General features: G+C 47.9%; 1 protein-coding gene across 1 annotated transcript in view; it reads right to left on the bottom strand.

Moving 5' to 3' along the window:
• Positions 1 to 21,661, bottom strand: part of CDS1 (CDP-diacylglycerol synthase 1) — a 101,215-nt gene extending 79,554 nt beyond the window's left edge. The window contains exon 1 of the mRNA XM_090036989.1: positions 21,448 to 21,661. Coding sequence (XP_089893115.1) covers positions 21,448 to 21,510 — 63 coding nt within the window. The 5' untranslated portion in view covers positions 21,511 to 21,661. The remainder of the gene's footprint in view (positions 1 to 21,447) is intronic.
• Between the last annotated feature and the right edge of the window lie 944 nt (positions 21,662 to 22,605).

The raw sequence follows: 22,605 nt of genomic DNA, 5'->3' as shown, positions 1-22,605 counted from the left end.
CCGGGTGTTGCCCACCAGGCTGCAGAGACCCTGGGGGAGGGAAGCAAGGTGGCAGAGAACAGAAGGCTTGCGCAGAGAAGCTGCTCACTGCTGTGAGCTCCACGCTGCCATGGCAGTGCACCTCCCCTCAAAGCATCAGCACGCACAGAGGGCACATCAACAGGGCAATGCAGAGATAAGGAAATTCCCCGTGCGGCCTGGCTGCTTCCTGTCGTGCTGGGTCATGCCTGCTGGTCTACGGAGGCCCAGAGAAGGGAAGCAGGGCAGGAACCCAAGCCTGCAGCCTGCACCTTCCCACATACAGATCTGGGGGTCACAGGTCCACCCTGCATCCTGGGAGTGGATGTGGCAGTGGGAGAAGCCTCCCCCTTGGCCCTGTCCTGCTCCCCGCAGGTCCCTACCTGCCACATGGAGGCCCTGCAACAACACATTCCGGCCTTGGGCCCCAAGCCCTGCCCAGCTGGACAGCAGCCGCAGCCTTGCCCAGCTGATTCCCTACAGGGCCCTCCATCCACCTTTCCCCACACTGCACATACCTGCTGGAGCTACTCTGCAGGCTGCCTGGGGCCACGTGCAACCCCACCCCCCACCTTCTCCTGTTCCCTTCCAGCTCCCTGCAGGTTGGAGCTCTGCCAGCCTGCAGGAAGCTCATTGCAAGATCTGCCGGGTTCTCTAGTAAAATGAGAAATCCACGTTTGCTTCAAAATTGTTTTTCAATTTTTTTGCAAAAGAAGTCTGACTTTATTATGAAAGACCTTTGTTCTCAGAGGATTTGTTAACCAAGGTATTGTTGTACATAGAATCATAGAAAATTAGGGTTGGAAGGGACCTCAGGAAATCATCTAGTCCAACCCCCTGCTCATAGCAGGACTATCCCCAACTAATTCATTCTAGCCAGGGCTTTGGTCAAGCTAGGCCTTAGAATTCTCGAAGGATGGAATACATAGATGATATGTACTGTATTTTTAAAAACAAAAACTAACGCAGATCTTAGTTATATTTCAGTTGTGCCTAGCAGCTCAGAAACTAAGCAGCAAAAAAAGGGTGAAAAAGCATGTAAACATTAGAGTGATCAAACTAGTATGTCTGCAAACAATTGTATTTTTTTTTCTTAAAGCTGTAACCTGAATGAGTTTTTATTTTACTTTTTATAAAGAAAACTAATGCTCTCAGAGAGCTGCCCTACCTCATCAGGAATATGTGACCACAGCAATCTGAAAGCTCATCATATACAATCACTACCATCAGTAGCAAATCAGTTTGGTACATGTAAATAGTATTCTTAATGGGGGTGATATCAGGCTTTCCCATCTTTAGGAGGGTGCTCAGTGCTCCATCAGTATACCAGATGGAACCCACATTCCTGTTCTTTACACCCAGCACCAAACCCTGAATTCATAAACGGAAGGAAACTTTTCCCTGCAAGGCCCTGTTGATTATCATAGCGCATTTACCTACATGAAACAGGATAATCTGGGAAAGGTTTAGGATTCTGGGATCTTTAGGAACTTGCTGTCTTTTCATTAAAGAAAAAATGGCTCATGCTGTCACAGACATTACTGTGGACATTAGGAGGGACATTCTTCCTCATTCCAAGAGATGTTTTTTGTTCTTTACTGCCATGGATGACAAAAGCTCTTTGCTGCATAGTACAGTTTATAGAAAAAAAATATTACCTGAGCAGCTATAGTACAACAGAAATAGCATGGTTTGGTCATATGCCACCTCCATGAATACATTAAAGCCCACGAAACAATGCCTGCCTCAATTTAAAATGCATGCTGCATATTACCTGCAGCACAAAGAAAAAGAGCTCAGGAAGAACTAAAGGATCAGAGCAAATGCTGTAAAGTTTTGGGAGTACTACAAGGGACCAGCAAGACCCCTCCCCAAAATGACACCTGCCAGGGTATGTGATCAGAAATGTCTTCTATTCCTACTTTGAAAATAGGGGCTGATTTGAGTGCATGGGGAGTTGGGAGGTCATTCTGCTTTGTGTAATATTTCAGAGTTTGCAAGTATCACTGATTATTTCAGGAACTAGTTTAAGAATGAGACTGTGCTTTTCCTACATGGATCTGCTTCACTCAAGTTTTCTTTAATTTTATAAATTAGACTAAGCTTGATTTGGGAATGATGTTCTTTTTATTGGCAATTCTTTTTTTTCGGTTTACTTTAAAATGAATATACTGCTATCTTACTGGGTTCAGTGGGAAATGGCACAGACAGAAGTTTCTATTCTTAGGCCCAGAATGTCTTGTTATTTCTTTAAGTCTAAGGAAAAAGAACTTCTCAGATAATCTTTAGTAAATAACTTTTAATGCAGGAGTTAGAATTTCTATACAGTCATAGCAAAAATGAGAGAACTACATCATCTTAACAAATTACAGTTAAATACTGGCAATTCAAGCAGTGAATAGATGAGTGGAGTCCAACAGGGTACCAGAATGCACTTCAGGAGAGAAAACCTCAATTTCAAAATAATTCCCTTTTTAATCTTCACTGCTTAATAGGGAAAAAAAGTGTCTATCATTGTGTATCATAAAGAAAAAAAAGGATGCATCTGAAGACAACGAATACTATACTTAAATATTTCCACCTCTATTTTTTTGGTTAATTTTTAATTTATCAAGGACATCTAAAATGAAGGAAGCTTTCCTTCCTTCATCATAAACACTAACATTCTTGTCTCTACAACTTCATACCTAGATCTTTTATTTAATTTAAGCCAAGGGTGCTCAACCCCCCAAGCCAGTGGGCCAGATCTAGCCCATGGTGCTATGTCATCTGGCCCACAGAGAACCCCATAGGTCTGATAATTTAGTGGTGGAGGAGTAATGGCACCACCTCCCTATAGCTAACTTTCCAGACCCATGAGAAGCCCCTGGCTGGGCATGTTGGTTGGGCACTGGATTCTAGCACATGAAGCTGGATAAGGGTGGTGCCAGGCCCCAGGGCCCCAATCCTAGCACAAAGGAGGGTATGGGTGTGGGACAGGGTAGTGCCAGCCCCCCTGGGACCCAATCCCAGTGTGAGGGTGTGATGCCAGGCCCCAGGGTGTAGGCTCACCTCATACCACTCATCTGGCCTACAGAACCAAAAAGCTGAGCACCACTCACTCATGCTGTTTAGCATCATTTAAACACATAGTTCCACTCTATGTACTCTACAAAGGACTTTTTCATGCAATCTTTTTGGGCAACACCTTATGTAGCTTTTATTACAAAATAAAAATTGAGTAGACTGAATAAAACTATTCTTTGTTTTCCTAAAAATGCACGTAAATACTGAGAAACTGTACAAAAACAAAAGCAAATTTATACAGCTAGTACAGCAATTTGGCCTATCAGTTTACACAACTGTTTAAAGCTCAAAGCCATTTCTCATGAATGATGGATCATGTTTTCCAACTGAGCTCTGGACATTTCTTGGGCACCTTAATAGATTTCTTGGGCATTCTGCCTCCCTGCCTTTTTTCACTGTGTCCCAGGCTGCTGCAAAGTTCTGCTCAGTCAACCTGGTCATGGAGCAAGCCTTCACTTCCAGCTCTGGGCAGGGTCTTGGCTTTCTCTCTCAGCCCTGAGAGCCTCTCTCTACTTCTGAGCCATGACGCCTGGCTTCTAGGAAGCAGCCAAACACCATCTCTTTGGCTATTCCTCCCCCTCCCCCATATGATTTACCTGATGCTGCACTGTTGGTAAACACAGGGCTCTCATGGGTCTGTTCCAACTAGGTAAAGTTCCTGAATAATGCAAGAAAAAAAAAAAAGCAGATGTTTTTTGCTCAGCTTCTATGACAAAAGACAGTGATGTCTACCTTATTTCCTACGTAATTTGGAACAAACGCTCTATAAGCTCTTAGAGCAGGGGTCGGCAACCTCCAGCACACATGCTGAGGATGGCACATGAGGCCATTTTGCTTGGCACGCCACCACCAGCCCCAGATCTGGGTAGCTGCTGCCAGCAACATAGCCTGGCCTGCTCCCAGCAGGTGGCTGGGGAGCTGCAAGCCCTGCTGCAAGCATCCCAGGCTCCATGGTTGGCAGCAGCTACCCAGAGCCGGGGCTGGGTGCAGCAGGCAGGCTGCAAACAGCTGTGCCGGGCTCTAGCATCAGCTCTGTACGGTCTTACCTTGGAGCAGGCGGTGGGTGGGATGGGCCTGAGGCAGCACAACCCAGTCTCTCTACGGCTTCTGGCACAGAACTGATGACTGGGCTCCAGATCCCAGAGAAGCTGCTTGTAGCCAGCCTGGGCTCTGGGAAGCTGCAGCAAGCAGGTTGCAAACAGCTGCGCCAGGCTCCACAGCTCCAGCATCAGCTCTGTGCTGGTGGTGACTGTGCGCGCAGTTCGGAGCAGACAGCAGCAGGGCTGCGCTGCCTCAGGGCCAGGGCCCTATCTCCGCTGTCCGCTCCAAGGTGCACGTGCAGTCACCAGTTAGAGATCACTCCGCTGACATGGCCCTGGGCCCAGCCCACTGCCTGCTCTGGATCCAGCACGAAGTGTGTTCTGGGGCGGGGTGGGGTGGGGCATTCCATGGGGAGACAAGGCAGAGGCAGATTTATTTCTGGGGCAACACATGAAAGGGACCCAGGCAAGTCCGAGGCAGGAGGATGCCTTGCACCCCACGGTAAGTGCCTGTGGCCCCTGCCCCAGGGACCCTGGCATGTAGAAATCCCCACATATAGGAGTGCAGATGGTGGGGTGACCTGTACCCATTTATCCCAGCAGGCAGGGCCACTGGGTGGAGCCACATTCCTACAGGCAGGGCAGGAGAGTGCCCCTGACACTTATGTGCACCACATCTATATTCATGGCGCCATTCAAGCATGCCACAAATGGGTTTTCATGGCTGGACAGCCACGGGCTTGGCACATGTGGCCTGTGCACATTCACAGCGCCATGCAATGCGACTGTGCTGAATGCAGGGGTTGTCCCCCCGGGCATGTGCACCCCAGGGCTACCTGGGGGTTGTCCCCTGGGTCACGTGCACCCCAGCAGTACTTGGAAAAGTTGCAGGGGAGGGAGAGGGTAGCACTAGCCCTGTACAGCCTGACTGGCCGTTGCCCATTTACGCTGGAGTTGGCAGGGTCTGAAATGAATCACTGCAGAGCTTCTGTTTGGGAGCCGGCAGCGCGTGGCTTGGCAGGAGCAGCACAACATCCTGCGAGGCTTCTCCACTCACGTGTTGCAGCACCAAGTCACTCTGGCACAGCACCACACAAACAACTCCACTCCAGAATGGCACACACAGCCCTGGTGTGTGGTGAACTCCCTCTCTCTGTCACTCCCCTCTGCTGAAAGCCCAGGCCCCTCAGGCAGAAGGGCTGCACTTGGCAGTGGATGCAGGGGACACCGGCAGGGCTACTAATGCAACCTGTGGGGTTAGAGACATACTGCCCATGCTGCAGCTTGAACCCATTTGCTCCTTGTCCTGTCACCTGCCCCCAGTGAGAACAGTCCAGCTCCATCCTCTTTGCAACCCCCCTGCATGGAGTTGAAGGCTGCTATTTAATCCCCCAAGACAGTGTAGCCCTCCCACTGTCCGCTCCAAGGTGTGCATGCAGTCACTGCCAGCATGGAGCTGATGCTGGAGCTGTGGAGCCCGACACAGCTGTTTGCAGTCTGCCCATTGCTTGCTGCAGCTCCCCAGAGCCCAGGCTGGCTACAAGCAGTTGCTCTGAGCTCCGGAGCTCAGTCATCAGCTCTGTGCCAGCAGCAGGGGAGAGGCTAGGGTTGTGTTGCCTCAGGCCCCCACCCCCACCATCTGCTCCGAGGCTGCAGTTGCTCGCAGCCTCCTGGCTGTAGCCAGCCCCAGCTCTGGGTAGCTGCTGCCACCTATGGGCTTAGCTGTGCAGGGTGGGTGGGTAGTTGGGCTGAAAGGCAGGCTCTAGGCTGGGGCCTCAGCTGCCCGCGCTGCAGCCCAGGGTCTGGTTCCCCAGGGAAGCATAGGGGTCCAGCAGGCCCAGGGCATTGTTGGGTCGGACTTTGTTTGGTGGCCCAGGAGCCCAGCAGCCCAGCTCTGTGCACCCATGCATCTGGTTCTGTGCATTTGTCTGCCTCTGGTTCTGGGTTTTCCAGCCCACAAAGGTGCAGCACTCCTGGTAAGGGGCAGCGTCAGCTTCATCCCAATAGAGGAGCTGGGCCACTGCTGGACTTGGAGGAGTGGAAATCAGGTGGGCTCAGCTGCAAGCCCTGCTGAAAGCAGCCTGGGCTCCGTAGGTGGCAGCAGCTACCCAGAGCTGGGGCTGGCTGCAGCCAGGAGGCTGCGAGCAACTGCACGCACGCCTCGGAGCAGATGGTGGGGGTGGGGGCCTGAGGCAGCACAACCCCAGCCTCTCCCCTGCTGCTGGCACAGAGCTGATGACTGGGCTCCGGAGCCCAGAGCAACTACTTGTAGCCAGCCTGGGCTCTGAGCAGCTGCAGAAGAGGCAGCCCAGGGCAGATTAATATTAGTTTTCTAAATTTTTTAGGGGCACCATGGGCCAGATACAATGGCTTGGCGGGCTGCATCCGGCCCATGGACTGCATTTGCACACCCCTGCTCCAGAGGGAATCTCCAATGATACTCATGACTAAGCTACCTGAAATCTAACTAGCTATATAGCTTGCAGTAACTCAGACGTGTGATCAACAGCTACCCAGCCATGCCAGTTTGCTCTATGGGATTTCTCTGATATTGCTCTACTCTGTACCCTATTCCAACCCTACTCCTTATAACCAATAAAGTTCTCCTTTGTACCTAGCATAGAAGACTTATTGGTAGTGGGTCTAGATTATGCCTTGGGGTCCCCTTGCTTTGGGTAACTAAGGGAGACCACTATTTGTACTTCAGACTGAGGGAACTACCCCTTCAAGTTCTTGAAGTAGGTCGAGTAGCCTCAAGGACTACTAGTCCTGTGTTTCCCAGGGGGCACAGTGCTAGGATCAGGCCAGACTCTGGGTGGTGGTGGTACTCCCCTCAGGCTAGCGGGTGTGCTCCAGGAAGGGGGTCAGCTAGATGTGAGGTGCCCCCAGGGAGGCACTTGGTGCCTGAAAGGTGGTTGGGCACAGTGCGGTGGGTAGCTCAGCACAGGAACACCCCCCGTTGGTTTGCCACATCACACACATCATGTTTAAACCTGAAACAAACACATGCCCAAAAGCCTTTTTTGGGCTCATTGCTAATCATCATACAGTTTGGGAAAAACTCTGAAGCAAAGTGGTTTTGTTAGTTAATTAGTTTAGTCATTTAAAAAAGACTCTAACCTCAAATTAAATAAGAGATTTTAAGGATTGAATAGGTCTGCTAAACAGACTCATTATACCAAGGTTCTTTTTGCACAGACAAAAGTAACTCTTTCATATAGACCCAGGCATCAGTGTCACAGGAGACAGAGCTTTATTCATGTATTTATTAGATTTATATACCCTTCCCAAAAAAGGTTCAGACTGGCTTACAGTAAACACACAATAACTTATAAGAACAGTTAAAATACTTAATAAGATGTATACTTTATAAAACAAAAATTACCCACACAATCCTTGCTTGTTAAATAAAAAGGGCCTTGCAGCACTTCCAAAAGACACCCAGGCTTGGGGCCTGGTTGGCCAAAACTGGAGGGAGGTCTACACCTAAAGAGGTACCATTAGGAGCAACTTCTCATGTATTTTTTTGCCAAGCAGACTTGATTCACAGATCACACACGAAGTTGCTCTTAAATGATGTCAAGGATCAAGAGGGTACACATAAAGAGAGAAGGCAGTCCCTTAGATACATAAGGCAAAGACTTTTTACTGCCTTATAGGTAAAAACCAACATTTTGAATTGTGCCCAGAAAGCAACTGAGAGTCGATACAGATTCTGGATCACTCTTAGTGATCAACCTCTGTCAAAAGGTAGGATGCCACCTTCTGTACCAACTTCCAGAACTTACTCAAGAATAGCCCCACACAGAGGGTACTGCAGTAGTCTAGCCTTGAGGCTATGAAAACATGGATGATGGTGACTAGATTCAAATGTGAAAGAAAGGGTCACAGCCTTTTCACCAGATGAAGGTGGTAAAAGGCAATCCCAAATACTGCCACAATCTGAAGATCCCAGTGCAGGAAAGAATTCAGAAGCTCCCCAAGGCTGTGATCCCAAGTGAAAAGGGGAGGTTAAACCCCATTAATGGGGGTGGAGGGGGGCACTTATTCTCCACCACCAAGTCATGAGGTCTGCCAACTACCATCATCTCTATTCTGTATGGATTCCCCCACATCCTATTCCCAACTGCAACCAGGAACTGGATAAGGACTAAGACTGTAGGGCTCAGGTCAGATAAGAATGAGAGACAGAGCCAAGTGCCACCAGCATACAGATAGCATCTCACTCAATCTCTGCACAAATCTCACCCAGTAGCCTCATATCTACACTGGACAGGAGGGATGACAAAATGAAATCTTGGGGGAATCACACAGGGAAGGTCCCAAGAGGACAACAAGCACTTGTTCATTACCACCCCTTGGGGCCTCCTTGCTAGGAAACAATGGAACCAATTAAGAATGGTCCCATAAATACCCACTATATCACAAAAATGCTTCATGGTCAAGTATATCAGTCTGCTGGAAGATCTAATAAGATCAACCAGACACAATTTCCATTCCTGACATGCAAATGAAGATCATGGAACAAAGCCACAGTACAGTCTTTGTACTGTACCCAGAATGAAAGCCAGACTGAAAGGGGACCAAGAATTGGATAGCATCCAGATGCACCATGCACTGTAAAGCAACCATCCATTTACTGAACTTTCCCAAAAGGGGAGGATGAAAACAGGACAACAGCCACCTCAGGAGTCAATATCAAAAGGCTATTTCTTGAAGAAGAGCCAGACAATCTCAAACTTCAGAAAGTCCAGTGCCCTTCCCTCCCAAAGAGAGGTAATGACAAAACCCACCAATGGTCCTAACACTGCCCAGACAGCTTCTGTAAGTTGGGACAGGCACAAGTCAAGTTCATAACTAGCTCAGATCCTGCCCTCCTACCCCAAGTACATCAATGCATTAGTAGAAACTGATCCATATGACAATTAAAACTGTTCCATAAAAATTAGATGAGCCTGAATTTTCCCAACTCCAAACTCTGGTTCTGCAGCTAAACTGGTAGTAACTAAGCCAGGGCAGATAAAGGTGATTTTTTTTCTGCAAAGGAGGTGACAAACATCACAGCAGGATGTAGATGGCAGTTTCCAGGCAGAGACAACTCAGATTAACCGCACAGAACACTTCCACAAGACAGCATTTTGCAGGCACAACAGCAGAGAAGTAAAATTTCTTCACAGCTGCCCCTTCCCTGTGATTGTCCTTTAAGAAGGATCTATGCTGCAATTAGTCAGCTCTAGCATTAGTCAAGTGCCACCTGTGCTTTTATCATGTATCATCCCACTTCGACACCCTCACGTAACAAAGGGATCCATGCCAGAGGTGGAAGCAGATGCCCGGGTGCCACCTTGTTTATGGCCAAGGTCAATGTGCTTTTCTATTCAATTTGACCAGGCCATCAATACATTAGTCATCAAGGTCAGCAGGAATGAAATGTGCAATGGGAGCACAGCCTTGCTATGTGAGGTTTAAGGGCATACTGCCACTGTCACAACATTGTCCTTTAAGAAGGATCTATGCTGTAATCAATCAGTAAATGATGTGGTATTTCAATACTTGCTCTCCACTCCAGTATCCTGCACCTCCTCTATTTTCTACTAGAATTCAAATGAAATTAAAGAAGTAATGTCAGGCTATATCCTGAGTCATTTGTCTGGCCATACACAGTCCTTTCTTCTAAACTCAAGCTGTTAATGCTAGCAAAGTAAGCTTGGCCCTTCTTTCCAGTTAAGTGATTTTAAAATATTAAAAACATATAAAATGAATGAACAGCATCAAAACAAGGCTCCTCTGTCACAACTAAACAACCGCAAATCTTTCATAGTTGTAATCCTAATTCATACCACTAGACTCATTGCCTTCTAAAAACTAGTGTTTGAAGGAAAAGACTTTTTGGTTGTATGTGTTTGCCACCCCTAGCATTCATGCCGCAGCTTTTCGAAAATAGTAAACAGATTTGTTTTAGGTTATTCCATTATGACGAAGCTATGCTAGTACAGAACCCTAAGAGTCTTCCCTACTTCATAATTGTACTTGAGATTCTGGAGCTAAAGAACCACATTTTAGTCCCTACTTGATTTAGTAAAGGTGGCATTCTGCTCCCTTCCTGATCACTAGGCTGTGACAGCCAGAACCAAAGAAATTAATAAGCAACAAATATGTGCTTCTTAGAGGCATTTGGAACTTTTGTCCAATATAAAACTTGTATTTTTGTAACCCACAAATGTAACTTGTAACTCTTTGTGGAACTGACTAGGCCTCAAAGGCAAAGCTATAGCTGTAAAATTGGCTGACCTAACGGTCTTTTCTTGCTCAGAATTTAGCCTTGATAATGATAAAAACTGGATTCAACTGCCTAGCTTACCCAGCACATTCCAGGAAAATACATCTCAAAGAAGCATAGTCAGAGAGTTCTAAAGGGGCTGGATTTAGGCGGAGTAATGTTCAAACCTGAAGACGCTGCATTGTAATTTGCTTATTGGATAAACCCAAGTTTGGGTAGTAACCTTTTATAATAATTTTAACACCTTTTAATCCCATAAGGTAATAGCTATAAAACAAGATTAGCATAAAACTAAGTATAAAAAGCGCATGCATCAGGTGACCAAGAGGAAGGAGGGAACAGGATGGAAACTGATGTTTTACGTGTGGACTCCAGACTCCCAGTGTGAGTGAGGATCGGATCCTGATCAAGGGACTTTCCCTGGTAATCCTCTGGACAGCGTCGATCGGTGACACCTGACTTTGCTGGAATCACCTGGCATGCACCTGGCATCGAGGGACTATTGATAAGTTGCCAACCCATGTCTGTCTATTTGTTGTTTTAAACAGCCCAGGGACTGATACCCTCCCAGTGTCTAGCTGGCCTGCAACAGATTGATCTATTTATCTGTTATTATTTACTATTAGCTCTTTAATATTGCATTAACTGCTTATTGCACTTATCTTTCTGTTAATTGTTGTGTGTGTGTAAGCTATAATAAATTTGTCATCGTTTTACTCCCAACTCTGCTTCCTTGATCCCAAACCAAACAGCTGAGTGGCTAAATTAATATACTCACAGTGCACAGCTGACCTGTGACAAAATTGGCATCATAAACAGGATCGAGGATGGTGAGTTTGGAAGGGAAAAAAAAATGGTACGGAGGGGGCAGAAGGGTGGACTCCGCTGACTGATTTGACAGAAGAGGTTACAGGCATTAAGAATCAGGGGTGGGATAAAGAGAGGTTGAAACCCGCCTGGAGCAATCCCACAACAGTACCCTGTCAGTGGGCTGCGTTCACTGCCATGCAGAGGGGCAGACCTAAGCCAGTCTTGGCTGCTGGCAACCTGCCTAAGACTGGGAGCAGAGGAATCCACTCAGCTCCGACAAGACAACCAGTCCCTAAAAGACCGAGTAACCCAGCTTGAGAGGGAACTAAGGGAAGAAAAGGATTCTAGCACTGTCGCACGTGCGGCTGCCAGAGCAGGTCAAGATCGACTAGAAATACTAGCGTGTCGGGAGGGAAAAATACTAGTCACACAGGCAATCGCCTCTCTTGAGAAGCAAGTGCAAGTGGCATGATCAGTCGAACCTTCCCCTGAAAAGGTCCGGCAGTATCTTTATGGCAAAATTACGAAAGTTGAGTTGTGGGATGACTCAGAAAGCAAGAGTCTGTATGGTGAAATTGCAGAAACTAAGCCAGAAAATAATAAGTATGTGAGGCTTGCAGAAGAGGCCTGCGAGATTCCACCTCCTTATGCCCCACTAGCCCAAGAGAATTTAGGAGGGGAGTTAACCCAAACCTTCCCGGTACTGATAACCTGTGCAGGGCCACAGGGGGGCAATCTCCAGATGGAGACATGTTCCTTTACTCGCATAGAAATCAGAGAATTGCAAGAACAACATAAGGCCAAACTGGGGGAGCAAATAATAGACTAGTTAGTGTGAATGTATGGAAAAGGAGCCTCGGCAGTATCTGTGAGTCGCACTGAAGCACCACAATTGGTTCTCTGCCCTGAACTCCAGTTGGGTCAGTGAGTCGGGCAGGACCATGACATTACTCCATTTTCTCCCACAATACAGGCAGCTGCTGCGGGTTACGGTAACGTGGAAGAAGAGCTTAACCCTCCCCCGTGGGCATGGGCTAACTTAGAGGAAGCTATCTGTGGTCTGTATCAGCTGGCTTTAACTGAGCAGGAATGAAGAACTAATGACAGAAGCCATGTGGAGGAAGTTCTGCCGGTGAGCACCGACAGAATGCACTTCAGGCCTGCTGGCTTTACAACAAGAGTTAGTAACTCACCCGGTAAGAAATGCAATCCAGCAATTGTTACAGGTTTTGCCCGTTTTGCAGAAGCCAGGGCTTCCCAAAACAATAAAAACTGCCAAGGCCATGGCAGTGGCCCCCCCGAGAAAGATGACCTGGCAGGGCCCCCCCCCAAGTCCAGGAAAGTAAGAAATCAAAGATCTAAAACCCTGTGGGTGCAAATGTGAAAAGAGTTACTGGTGGCAGGGTTTAGTAAAGAGCAAATTGACAGGCTGCCTACCATGGATCTGCAAGAACTGTAAGTCAAACACTTAGGGGGTGGGAAGGGGGAAAAAACAGAACCCTCAGCACCCCCTGAAGTAGAAGTCCCAGCCGACCCGGCCCCCCCGAGCAAGGAGTCATCGTGGGGGCAGTAGAGGATTGGGGACCGTAACACAATAATATTGGCCCCTTAATCCAAATACCTATAAAGATTTAAGTGAAAGGAAAAAGTCAATTAACATGCTACTAGACACTGGTGCCCAGCTATGCATTTTGGACTGTGCAGAATGGAGAGGGGCACAGAGAACCCCCTACCAGGTAGTAGAAGTTGGAGGTACCACACAACCAGGACATGTAATCCGACTCACTTTCACCTTGGCCAAACGGCTCTGTAGTAACAGCAGCCGCTGTAATGCTCGGGGGAGGGCCGAATTGGCTAGGTCTGAACATGTTGCAGGGGCAGCAGTTTATCCTTAAGCAGGAAACCTGGCAGTTTGGCTGCGCCAGAGCCCAGGAAAGCAAGCAGGAAGACGTGATGATGGCAGTAACCCTATGTTCTATGACCCTGCTCACCCTGCCAGCCATGAAGGGGGTACACTGACCTCAATACTGCACTCCCCCTGAACCAGCACAACCCATTCAAGACATTAGTGACTGGCAGCTGGAGGATGGAACCATCATTTGAACTCATTCCCCATACAACAATCCAGTGCGGCCGGTACGGAAACAAAATGGGGATTAGCGATTGACTGTTGATTTTAGGGCTTTGAATGCCAACACCGATCATCTGACAGCCACAGTCCCGTCCATGCCTGCACTGACGGAAAGCATTAAGTGCTATAGCCCTCAGTGGATGGGATCCGCAGACATTAAAGACGTGTTCTTTGCTATCCCCATCCAAGAAAATCACTGGCCTTTGTTTGCCTTCACGTGGCTGGGACATCAGTACACTTATACAGTCCTACCCCAGGGTTGGTTGCACAGCCCCACCTTGGCCCATGGAGTGCTAGCTGCGGTGGTCTGTGAAGTCCAATTAAGCCACCTGAACGTGCATGTCTGGCAGTATGTCAATGATGTCATGGTGGGGGGCCAAGACAGGGAATTAACCATTTGTATTTTTGAGTCCCTAAAGGAGAAGGTGCAAACATTTAAGTTCACGCTGTCCAGCAAAAAGATCCAAGAAGTCAGACCCCAGTGTGAACTCCTGAGAATCCAATGACAGCAAGGTGGACCCACCATACCAGCTAAAGAGCTGCAAAGCCTAATAAATACCCCTGCCCCCAACATTGTAAAAGAATTGCAAGCCCAGCTGGGAGTGCTTAATTTCTGGCACCTGCATGTCCCCGAGTTTAGTGTGTTGGTCCGGCCTCTGTATAATTTATGCAAGAAAAAGGCACAGGGGGAATGGGGCCCTGAGCACAGAAAGCGTGGTTAACATATACCCAGACGCAACCAGCTCTGATGAGCCAGCTCTCATCAAGGAAGCACATTCCTTCTCATCCAACATGTAAACATCAGAAGACATAGAGGTTTGGTTTACCGACAGCTCAGCTGAAGGTTGCACCTGGAGGAGTGCTACCATACAGGTTCAAGATGGTAAGCAGCTTATGATGGGGGGAAACTGTCAAAGCGTGCAGTATGCCGAACTGGCTGCTGTAGTCAACGTGGCCAACTATGAACCGTTACTAGGGTCAGGCTATACAAAACCCATTTATATCTGCTGTGATTCATGGATAGTAGTAGAGGGGTGCACCAAGTAGCTACCCCTGTGGAAAAAGGAAAACTTCAAAAGGTGAGGCAGAGACCTTTGGAGCTGTGATGAGTGTGAGGCTTTGTGGGCAATGGCACAGGGAGGCCGCCCCCTACATATACGACACGTTAGTGCAGCACATAGGAGCAAAAAAGCTGAAGGGCCTGAAGCAAAGTGGAACAGGCAAGTAGATAAGCTAGCCAAAGACAGCACAGAAGCCCTTGTTGCTGAAGCAGAGGCTCAGCCACCCCTAGAGAAGGTGCCCGGCCCCTCCCTCCAGCAGACCCCTGGAGTGCTAGCCGCAGAATGGCTGCATCAGCAGCATGGGCACCCCGGCTACGATGGCACTGCTTGCCTAGCAGCCACCTACCCACCTCCCGTAGAGCTGCAAAATGACAATGGCTTACATTTTTGCAACCATCTTGTCTATGAATGGGCCGCAAAACATTGTGTGCTGTGGACCTATCACATTCCCTATCACCTGCAATCTAATAGACTAGTAGAACGAGCCAACAGTATCTTAAAGTACAACCTGCGAATAGCCGCTGGTTCAGCCCTCAAGGACTGGGACCTGCACCTGGATCGCTCAGTCGACTGAGCCAACCATCAGCCCTGAGCCGGAGGAAGCCCTGTGCAGCAAGCCTTTAGTCAAAGCGGGCCTCATGAGCCAGCAGTGGAACGACCAAGAGGTGGTTGGGAGAAACTCCAGGTGGGAGACTAGGTAGTAGTTAGGGGGACAAATGGGAAGGGGTGCTAATGGCACAGGACATACATAACTCATGGCAGGTGTCAAAGTCAGATCCATCTAATGGGAGGTGGACTCCATTTTTCCTTGTTCCTGCAGACCGGGTCCATCTATGGGCACAGCTGTAGCAGCCTCAGGCCACTCTGCAGTCATCATCCTGCTCCAGAGCAACACCACCACCCTCATCCAGCAATGAAGGGGTGGAATGCCATCATGACGGGACTGCTAGTTGTTTGCTGTTTGATTAATGTGGGGCATTCCCATGCTCCTGCACCCCAGATAGCACCCACTACCAAAGCCTCAGACACACTGGGATACTGGGAGCACCCAAATGCAATTGAAGAAGTGCGAAACTGGCCTCTCAGTCATCAGAGATGGATTGTAGACTGGCAAGGGAGAGTCTGTCAAAGTTACTGTGAGACAGGGTGGTTACTCGGTTTCCTCCCATATGCCAAAATTGAGAAAAACGAGTGTGGAACAGGGGGAGATTGTTGTAGTTTCTTCCAATAGCTCTAGTGCTGTTATATTCTGTCTGCAAGTATGCTGCCCACCCCAGATCCCGACGTGACCACTGCCGCAACCCCGCCTGAAGCTTGAGATTCTACAACCACCCAGAGCCCAAAGAGGCAACCAAACCCTCCAATACCACCTCCATGGGAAACAATCGTTCCAGCGGTTCCCCTGCCCGATGATACTTTAGCACAATGGTGTACAGCTCACCAAATATACCAGTCCTCCAGGTACAGCAAAATACTATGGTGGTTTAAAAACAACTCTTACGCTGTCAAGGAGTAGTCCTAGGAATAAGAAGCCAACACGTCCCATGTTCCAAGTATTTTGTGGTTCTGTGAGTATGTCCCCCTTCATCCATATGGCAGAACTGAATACACCATAGCCGCATATTGTCAAACAGTCTGGGAAAGTCTGTAGGGCACAGCCCCAGTCAAGCCAGCTTTGAACTACAGTTCTTGCTGAACAGCCCATCTGCAGATGAACCAAGGTAAGTGCCCTTTTAAAACTTAAACTTCAAAACTAAGAAGTCTTTTTCCTGAACAGGCTACCGCCCCTTGCTCCAGCTGTAGCAGCAAAAGCAGCTGCCAGTGTCTTGGGGCTCATCCTCCATCTGTTCTGAATTGTGGAGCCAAGAATTGGAAGCAGTACTCCAGGCGTGGCCTCACCAAGGCCAAGTGCAGCAAGAGGATACCATCCTGGGTCTTGCTTGAGATGCATCGGTAGATGCAAGCCAGAGTTTTGTTTGCTTTGCCAGCTTCGCTTTGCATTGGTGGCTCATGTTCATCTTGTGGTCAGTCATGCCATCCAAGTCTCTTTTGACCATGGTGCTAGCGAGTGTAGCACTGCCAAACCTATTAGTGTGATGCGGGCCCCCCACCACCCCAAGGTGGAGCACCTTGCATTTCTCCATATTGAATGTCATCAGGTTTTCATCCACCCACCTTGCAAGCCTGTTGAGGATAGGGCTGGTGATCCAGGCTGACCTCAGGTGTGGATACTGTTCCCCAAAGTTTGGTGCTGTCAGTAAACTTGGCCAGTCCACTTCTGACAGCAGAGTCCAGATCATTTATGAAGACATTAAAGAGTACAGATTTGAGAACAGAGTCTTGGGGGACCCTACTGGTCACCAAGTGCCATTTTGATTCAGTTCCACCAACTACCACTCTCTGGATCCAACCTTGGAACCAGTTCCCCAGTCATCACGCTGTAGTGTAGTCGAGGCTGCAGTTGCCCAATTTTTCCCACGAGGACATTGTGGGACACCAAGTCAAAGGCTTTTTTAAAATACAAATATATGATATTAACCTCTTTCTTTCTGTCCAGGTGATACGTCACCTGGTCACAGAAGGAAATGAGACTGGTCAGGCAACAATCTAGCCACAACAAACCTGTGCTGGCTATCCCTCAGAATGCTTCCTTCTGTTAGCCTGTCAAGAATGGTTTCTTTGATAATTTTTCCCCCAAGATCTTTCCAGGGATTGAGGTCAAACTGAAAGAAGAAAAGAAGATCCGGGAAACTACAGGCCAATGCCTATAGTTTCCTGGATCTTCTTTCCTCCCCTTCTTGAAGATAGGCACCACACCAGTACCACTTGCAATCTTCAGGTACTCTGCCCAAGCGCCACGAGTTCTCAGATATCCTTGCCAGTGGCCAGACTATGATGTCTGCCAGTTCTTCTAGCACTCCTGGGTGCAATCTATCTGGACCAGCTGATTTGCGGGTGTCCAGCCTCTCATGGTGTCCCTCACAAGATCTACGCCAATGGTGGGCATATATTCATCCTCAACCTGGTCATCCCTCATTATGTTACGCAAGGAGGTCCCTTTGGGCTAGTGAAAAGCCAACACAAAGTAATCATTAAGCAGACTGGCTCTTTTCCTGGGTGTCAGCTGTCAGCTGCCCCAACTCTTTCTGGGCACAGAAGAGGTCCGCAGCCCCAACCCTTTCTGCAGCCCCAGCCCCTGCCTGTGGGGGTGAAGGGAAATTGCAGCTCTGGAGCTGGGCAGCACCCCCTAATGGCTCAGCTACACCCACAGCCCCCCCCACCCATATCTTCCCATGTAGCGTCGTGCGGCCCTCACAGTGCCAGGGGCATGGTGAAGACATAAGGGGCCAGGGCCATTCCTGCCAGAGGTCACTAAACTAGGTATGAGCTATCAGTTAACCATTTAACTGATATAACTGGGAGCTATTTTTAATGATATTTACATCTGTATTATCTGTATATTATTAATAATTTGCTATTAAAATGTATTTACATTTTTGAGTACTTAATTGTGTTAGAACTGACTCTTCAAAGCTTCCTTGGTTCCCAGAATACCTCTAGGGGTCAACAGATGGAAGGGGGTATACAGGCACGTTCCCCTCCCCACCCACAGCTCAGGACACATGCAGGAAGGAGACCTTAGGGAGGACACACATGCAGGAAGACAGAGATTCTGCGTTCTAGGCCCCCCATGCCTAGAGGAGCTTTGAACCTGAGCATCTCTCACTTCCCAGCACAGTGCTCAAACCACCACATCACAGGTCCAGCATTATCTGGTCTCTTCTTCAGCACTCCTTTCTAAGATAAGCTACCAATATAGTCATGGCAGGAGAGAAGAGAGAGCAAGAGAGAGGTGACAGTGCAGGGGATAAGCTTCTGCCTCAATGAGAACAAGAGCCCTAACTAGACCCAGGGCCCCCTCCCTTCCACACCAGCAGCCACTACTCTGACTTGCTCCTTTCCTCTGGACCCCATACATCTCCTTCTTGAGGCTACCTACAAGGCCATCTTCAAGAGAAGCATCACAGAAGACCCTGGATGACTGATCTGTGGAGCAGGTGTTAGAGCACTGTGCTAGAAAGTCAGAGACTGGGGCTGAAACTCCCTCTGGGTAAGGGAAACTGAGAAGCTGGAGGTCCTGGGTTATAGGTGAGCGCCCTAGTCACCGACCTTTGGTGGGAAAAGATGGAATGCCTTTCTCTCATATATACCCAGTCTACACATGCACAGTTATCAACATGCACATGGCTATGTGGCTAGGAATAGCATTTCAACCTGTATCTATGTAGCATTTTGGGTGCTTAATCATATAGAAAACCATGAAATAGGATGTCATCCTGATTTTTTCTTCACAATTAAAACTCCTTTTTTCTACCTAGTACAGGAAACCTTTTTAGCTCCCCTAGCTACCCAGTAAATCATTTCACAGATTCCACTATATAAACCCTTTTTTACCCTAAAGAAGTATTTGTGGAACTGTTCTCAAAATATGTTATTTTTTTCTAATACCTGAAGATAATTTGTTAATCTATTTTTAAATGTAGAATAGAAACTTCTTAATTATTTATAATTTCATTAAAATTTAAGATTCTTCTACTTAGTGAAAGATCAATATGTAAAAACTTTACATATAGCTTAATACAATTAAAACTTTCAAATATATGTTTAAAAAAAAAAAATCACACCCACACACACAAAATTAGTGTTAGAGGCTTTTTTTTTTTTTTTTTTTTTTTTTTTTTTTTTTTTTACAGATAGCTATTTTTTTTAACGTTCATACAGGGCATGCAGCAAAGAAAAAAAAAAGAGATGAATGTGAAGGAGGAAAAAAAAAAAAATCACATCTCTACAGAACAGGGAAAGGCAGTGGTAAATGGGAAATATGTGAAATTCCAAAGCTTTTCAGACACACACAGGTAGCAAGTATAAGTAGCAATGAACCATGGAAAGAACATCAGCTGCACAGGCAATGATATGCTGAGGAACATGAATCCTTGCAGTTTTAGAACTTCACAGTTCCCAAAGGGCTGTAAGAAAGTTGTGTGTCTATGTACGTAGCTGCTAGCTAACACTGGAAACTGAGAGATTATTGTTTGAAGGCAGTCCTCGTGGGTCATCTAGTCCAGCACAGCATACATACATTACAAACATTCACTTATTTAAGACAAGGATGGGGGAAGGAGTTCAAGGCAGGCCAACAGGCACGAAAAAAAAGAAATGATAAGACATTGTTCTTCTGCTTCCAGCAGCTGAACTGCACTAAAAAACAGCTTAAATGTATTAAATACCTATATAGAATCATCAAAATTTAGGGCTGGAAGGGACTTCAGGAAATCATCTAGTCCAGCCCCCTGCTCAAAGCAGGACCATCCCCAACTAGATCATCCCAGCCAGGGTTTTGAGCTGGGCCTTAAAATCATTCAAGGACAGAGATTCCACCACCACTTCTCTAGGTAACCCATTCCAATGCTTTACCACCCACCTAGTAAAAAAGTTTTTTCCCCAATAATCAACCTAAACTTCCTTTGCTGCAACTTCACACCATTGCTCCTTGTTCTGTCATTTGCCACCACTGAGAACAGTCCAGCTCCACCCTCTTTGGAACCAACCTTCAGGTAGCTGAAGTCTGTTATTAAAAATTCAGCCTCAGTCTTCTCTTCTACAGAATAAATAAATCCAGTTCGCTCAGCCTGTCCTCATAGTCATGTGCCCCAGCCACCGAACCATTTTCGTTGCCCTCTGCTGGACACACTCCAACTGGTGCTGCATGCAGTGAGGCCCAGGGCCAGTGCCTACAGTGAGTAGGCTGAACCCAATGCCACAGCTGCTGCACAGGAGCTCAGTCTTGGTCCAGCCACACTCATCTGTCCCACAGGTCTGAATGAGTCTGACAACTCTACACCACAGGAACAGCTCCCCCAATGTAAGAGACAGTACAACCAGTAATTGCATGATTATTTGTTTTCATTTTAAAATACAATTAAAAACATCTTGTACAAATATACAACAATATTAAATCACCTTTTGCCCTAACATAATGAGGACTAGAAGTCTTTACTTCCCTGGCTTAAATTGCTAATAAGACTGTGTACTAGGCCTACATGAAGTAACATCTCCTTCCTTTCTAGACACCCTCTTCTAGTCAAGACCGATACTAGAAAGTTCCTGGTCTAGTGCTTGTGTTCAGAAGAGTGCAGGATCCACAAGGAGAGGATTTTTGAAGACAGCCGAACTCGAGGAACACCCAATTACACAGCTAATCAGAGAAGCCTAATTCAGTGCGTAAATGATACAATGCACAATACCAGAATTAGGTAAAGGAAACAACCATGCAATTAAAACAGCCTACTAGAAAAACAGGATCAGCCTTTTGGGCAATCAGAAAGCTACAGACCTCCCCCACCCAGTCATTACTTAATGTTGTAACTTGTTTCTTTTCTAACCCAAATGTTCATCTTACGCTAACTCAGACTCTTTTAAAGGATAAGGACTTGATTTTACTCTTTGCTCGCTTGTTATGCAAGGTGTGCAAAGCACAAAAATGAACTGGATTGGCCAGCCTTACTCTCCCATTGAAGCCCATTTGGAGAAGATTCTGCCCGAATGCAGACTGCTGGCACAGGAAGTGTTTATATCCGACAGGGAAAATCTCAGCAAAGCTGCACTCTGTTTAACCCTTTTACCTTTAGTTTCACTAATATAAGGTGGCACTAAAAGGAAAATATAAAGAGAGAGACTACACAGAGCCTTTAAAAACAGTTTTCCAGACACAAAAGCATCCCTGTGGTTTTGACCACATAATGATCACTGAGCATTTGGGGGGGGGGGGTTGCAATGCCAAGTGGAGTTGGCTGGGTAGCTCTCCTTGCTTTGCCTGCACCTCCCCCTCCACCTGCAATCTTACCTTATATGAAAAAACCCTCTTATACAGCTCCGGGACGACTGCAGCTGCAGTTGGGGGAGGGCCAACGGTGCAGGGGCCCCGTCCCAGGCGCCGACCCCCAGGGAAGGAGGGGCGGGGAGCGCCCTGCCGCACCTCACCTTGTCGCTGCCGTTCTCTGTATCCGGGTCCCCGCTGGCCCCGCGTCGCCTCCGCGACGACATTGTCGCTCACCCGCCGGCGCCGGGGTAGCTGGGTGGGGTAGAGGCAGGGAAGGGACAGCAGGTGCGGCCCAGCGCGCAAGGGGAGGAGGAGGCAGCAAGGCCAGGACTTCATGCACCCCCCCCCCACCACAGCGACGCTCCAAGCCACGCCCACTCAGCCGCGGGAGAGGTGAGGTGCCACGGCTACCCCGCCTCCCCTCCGTGACGTCACAAGCCTCGCCCACCTCAGGTGCGGGAGCGGGGCAAGGTGGAATACCCCGGCAGCTCCCCCCGCGGTGACGTTGTAGGCCAGGCCCACCTGCCGGGGTGGGGAGGGAAGGGGAGGCGGGGTTCCAGCCCGGCGCCGCTTAAGGGCTGCGAGTGCGGAGCTGCACCGGCAGTCCAGCGAGGTGCATCCTCTCAGCAGGGTTAGTGCAGGCCCTGCAGCCTCTCCCCGCATTTCCGCTCATGTGGGGCTTTTGGACCGCTGATATGTCCTCCACAGGAGGTTTATATTGAGCAGATTCTTTTTGGTGCTGGGTGGTGGAACCGGAGCGTGCTCCATCCACTCCATGCATTGACCTGGTATTACAGTGCTTCCAGGACCGGCGCAAAAAAAAAAAAAAAAAAAGAAGCTATTTGCACGAGGAGCAGGCACGAGAAACAAGCCTTGTCCCGGGACAAAAACTTTTACCCTAGGGCACAGGTGCGTCTTGGATTTTGATATCACCTGCGATGAGGGTATAGCCAGTGAGGTGCATCACTATATATATATATATGTATGTATATGATATCACCTTTAGCAAGATGGGTGCAGATGGTGAGGTTCATCACACCATATGTTTGACATCACCTGTGACAAGGCGGGTACAGGCAGTGGGGTACATCATCACAGATGTATGACATTACTTATGACATCAACTGTGGCAAGGTGGGTGCAGAGGGTGAGGTGGATCACTGCATATATATGACAGGGGTGGGCAAAATGCAGTCCATGGGCCAAATGCGATCCTCCAGGCCATTCTATGTCTCCTGTGGGACCCCTAAAAAATTTAAAAAATGAATGTTTATCTGCTCCTGGCTTGCCAAAAGTCAGTAAGTGACCCTCTGCCCAAA

This window comes from Crocodylus siamensis, chromosome 2 (assembly GCF_052110815.1).
Source record: "Crocodylus siamensis isolate JL-2025a chromosome 2, ASM5211081v1, whole genome shotgun sequence".
Taxonomy (NCBI): Eukaryota; Metazoa; Chordata; order Crocodylia; family Crocodylidae; genus Crocodylus; species Crocodylus siamensis.
The sequence above is the reverse complement of the archived record's forward strand: the minus strand, read 5'-3'. Positions and strand labels throughout refer to the sequence as shown.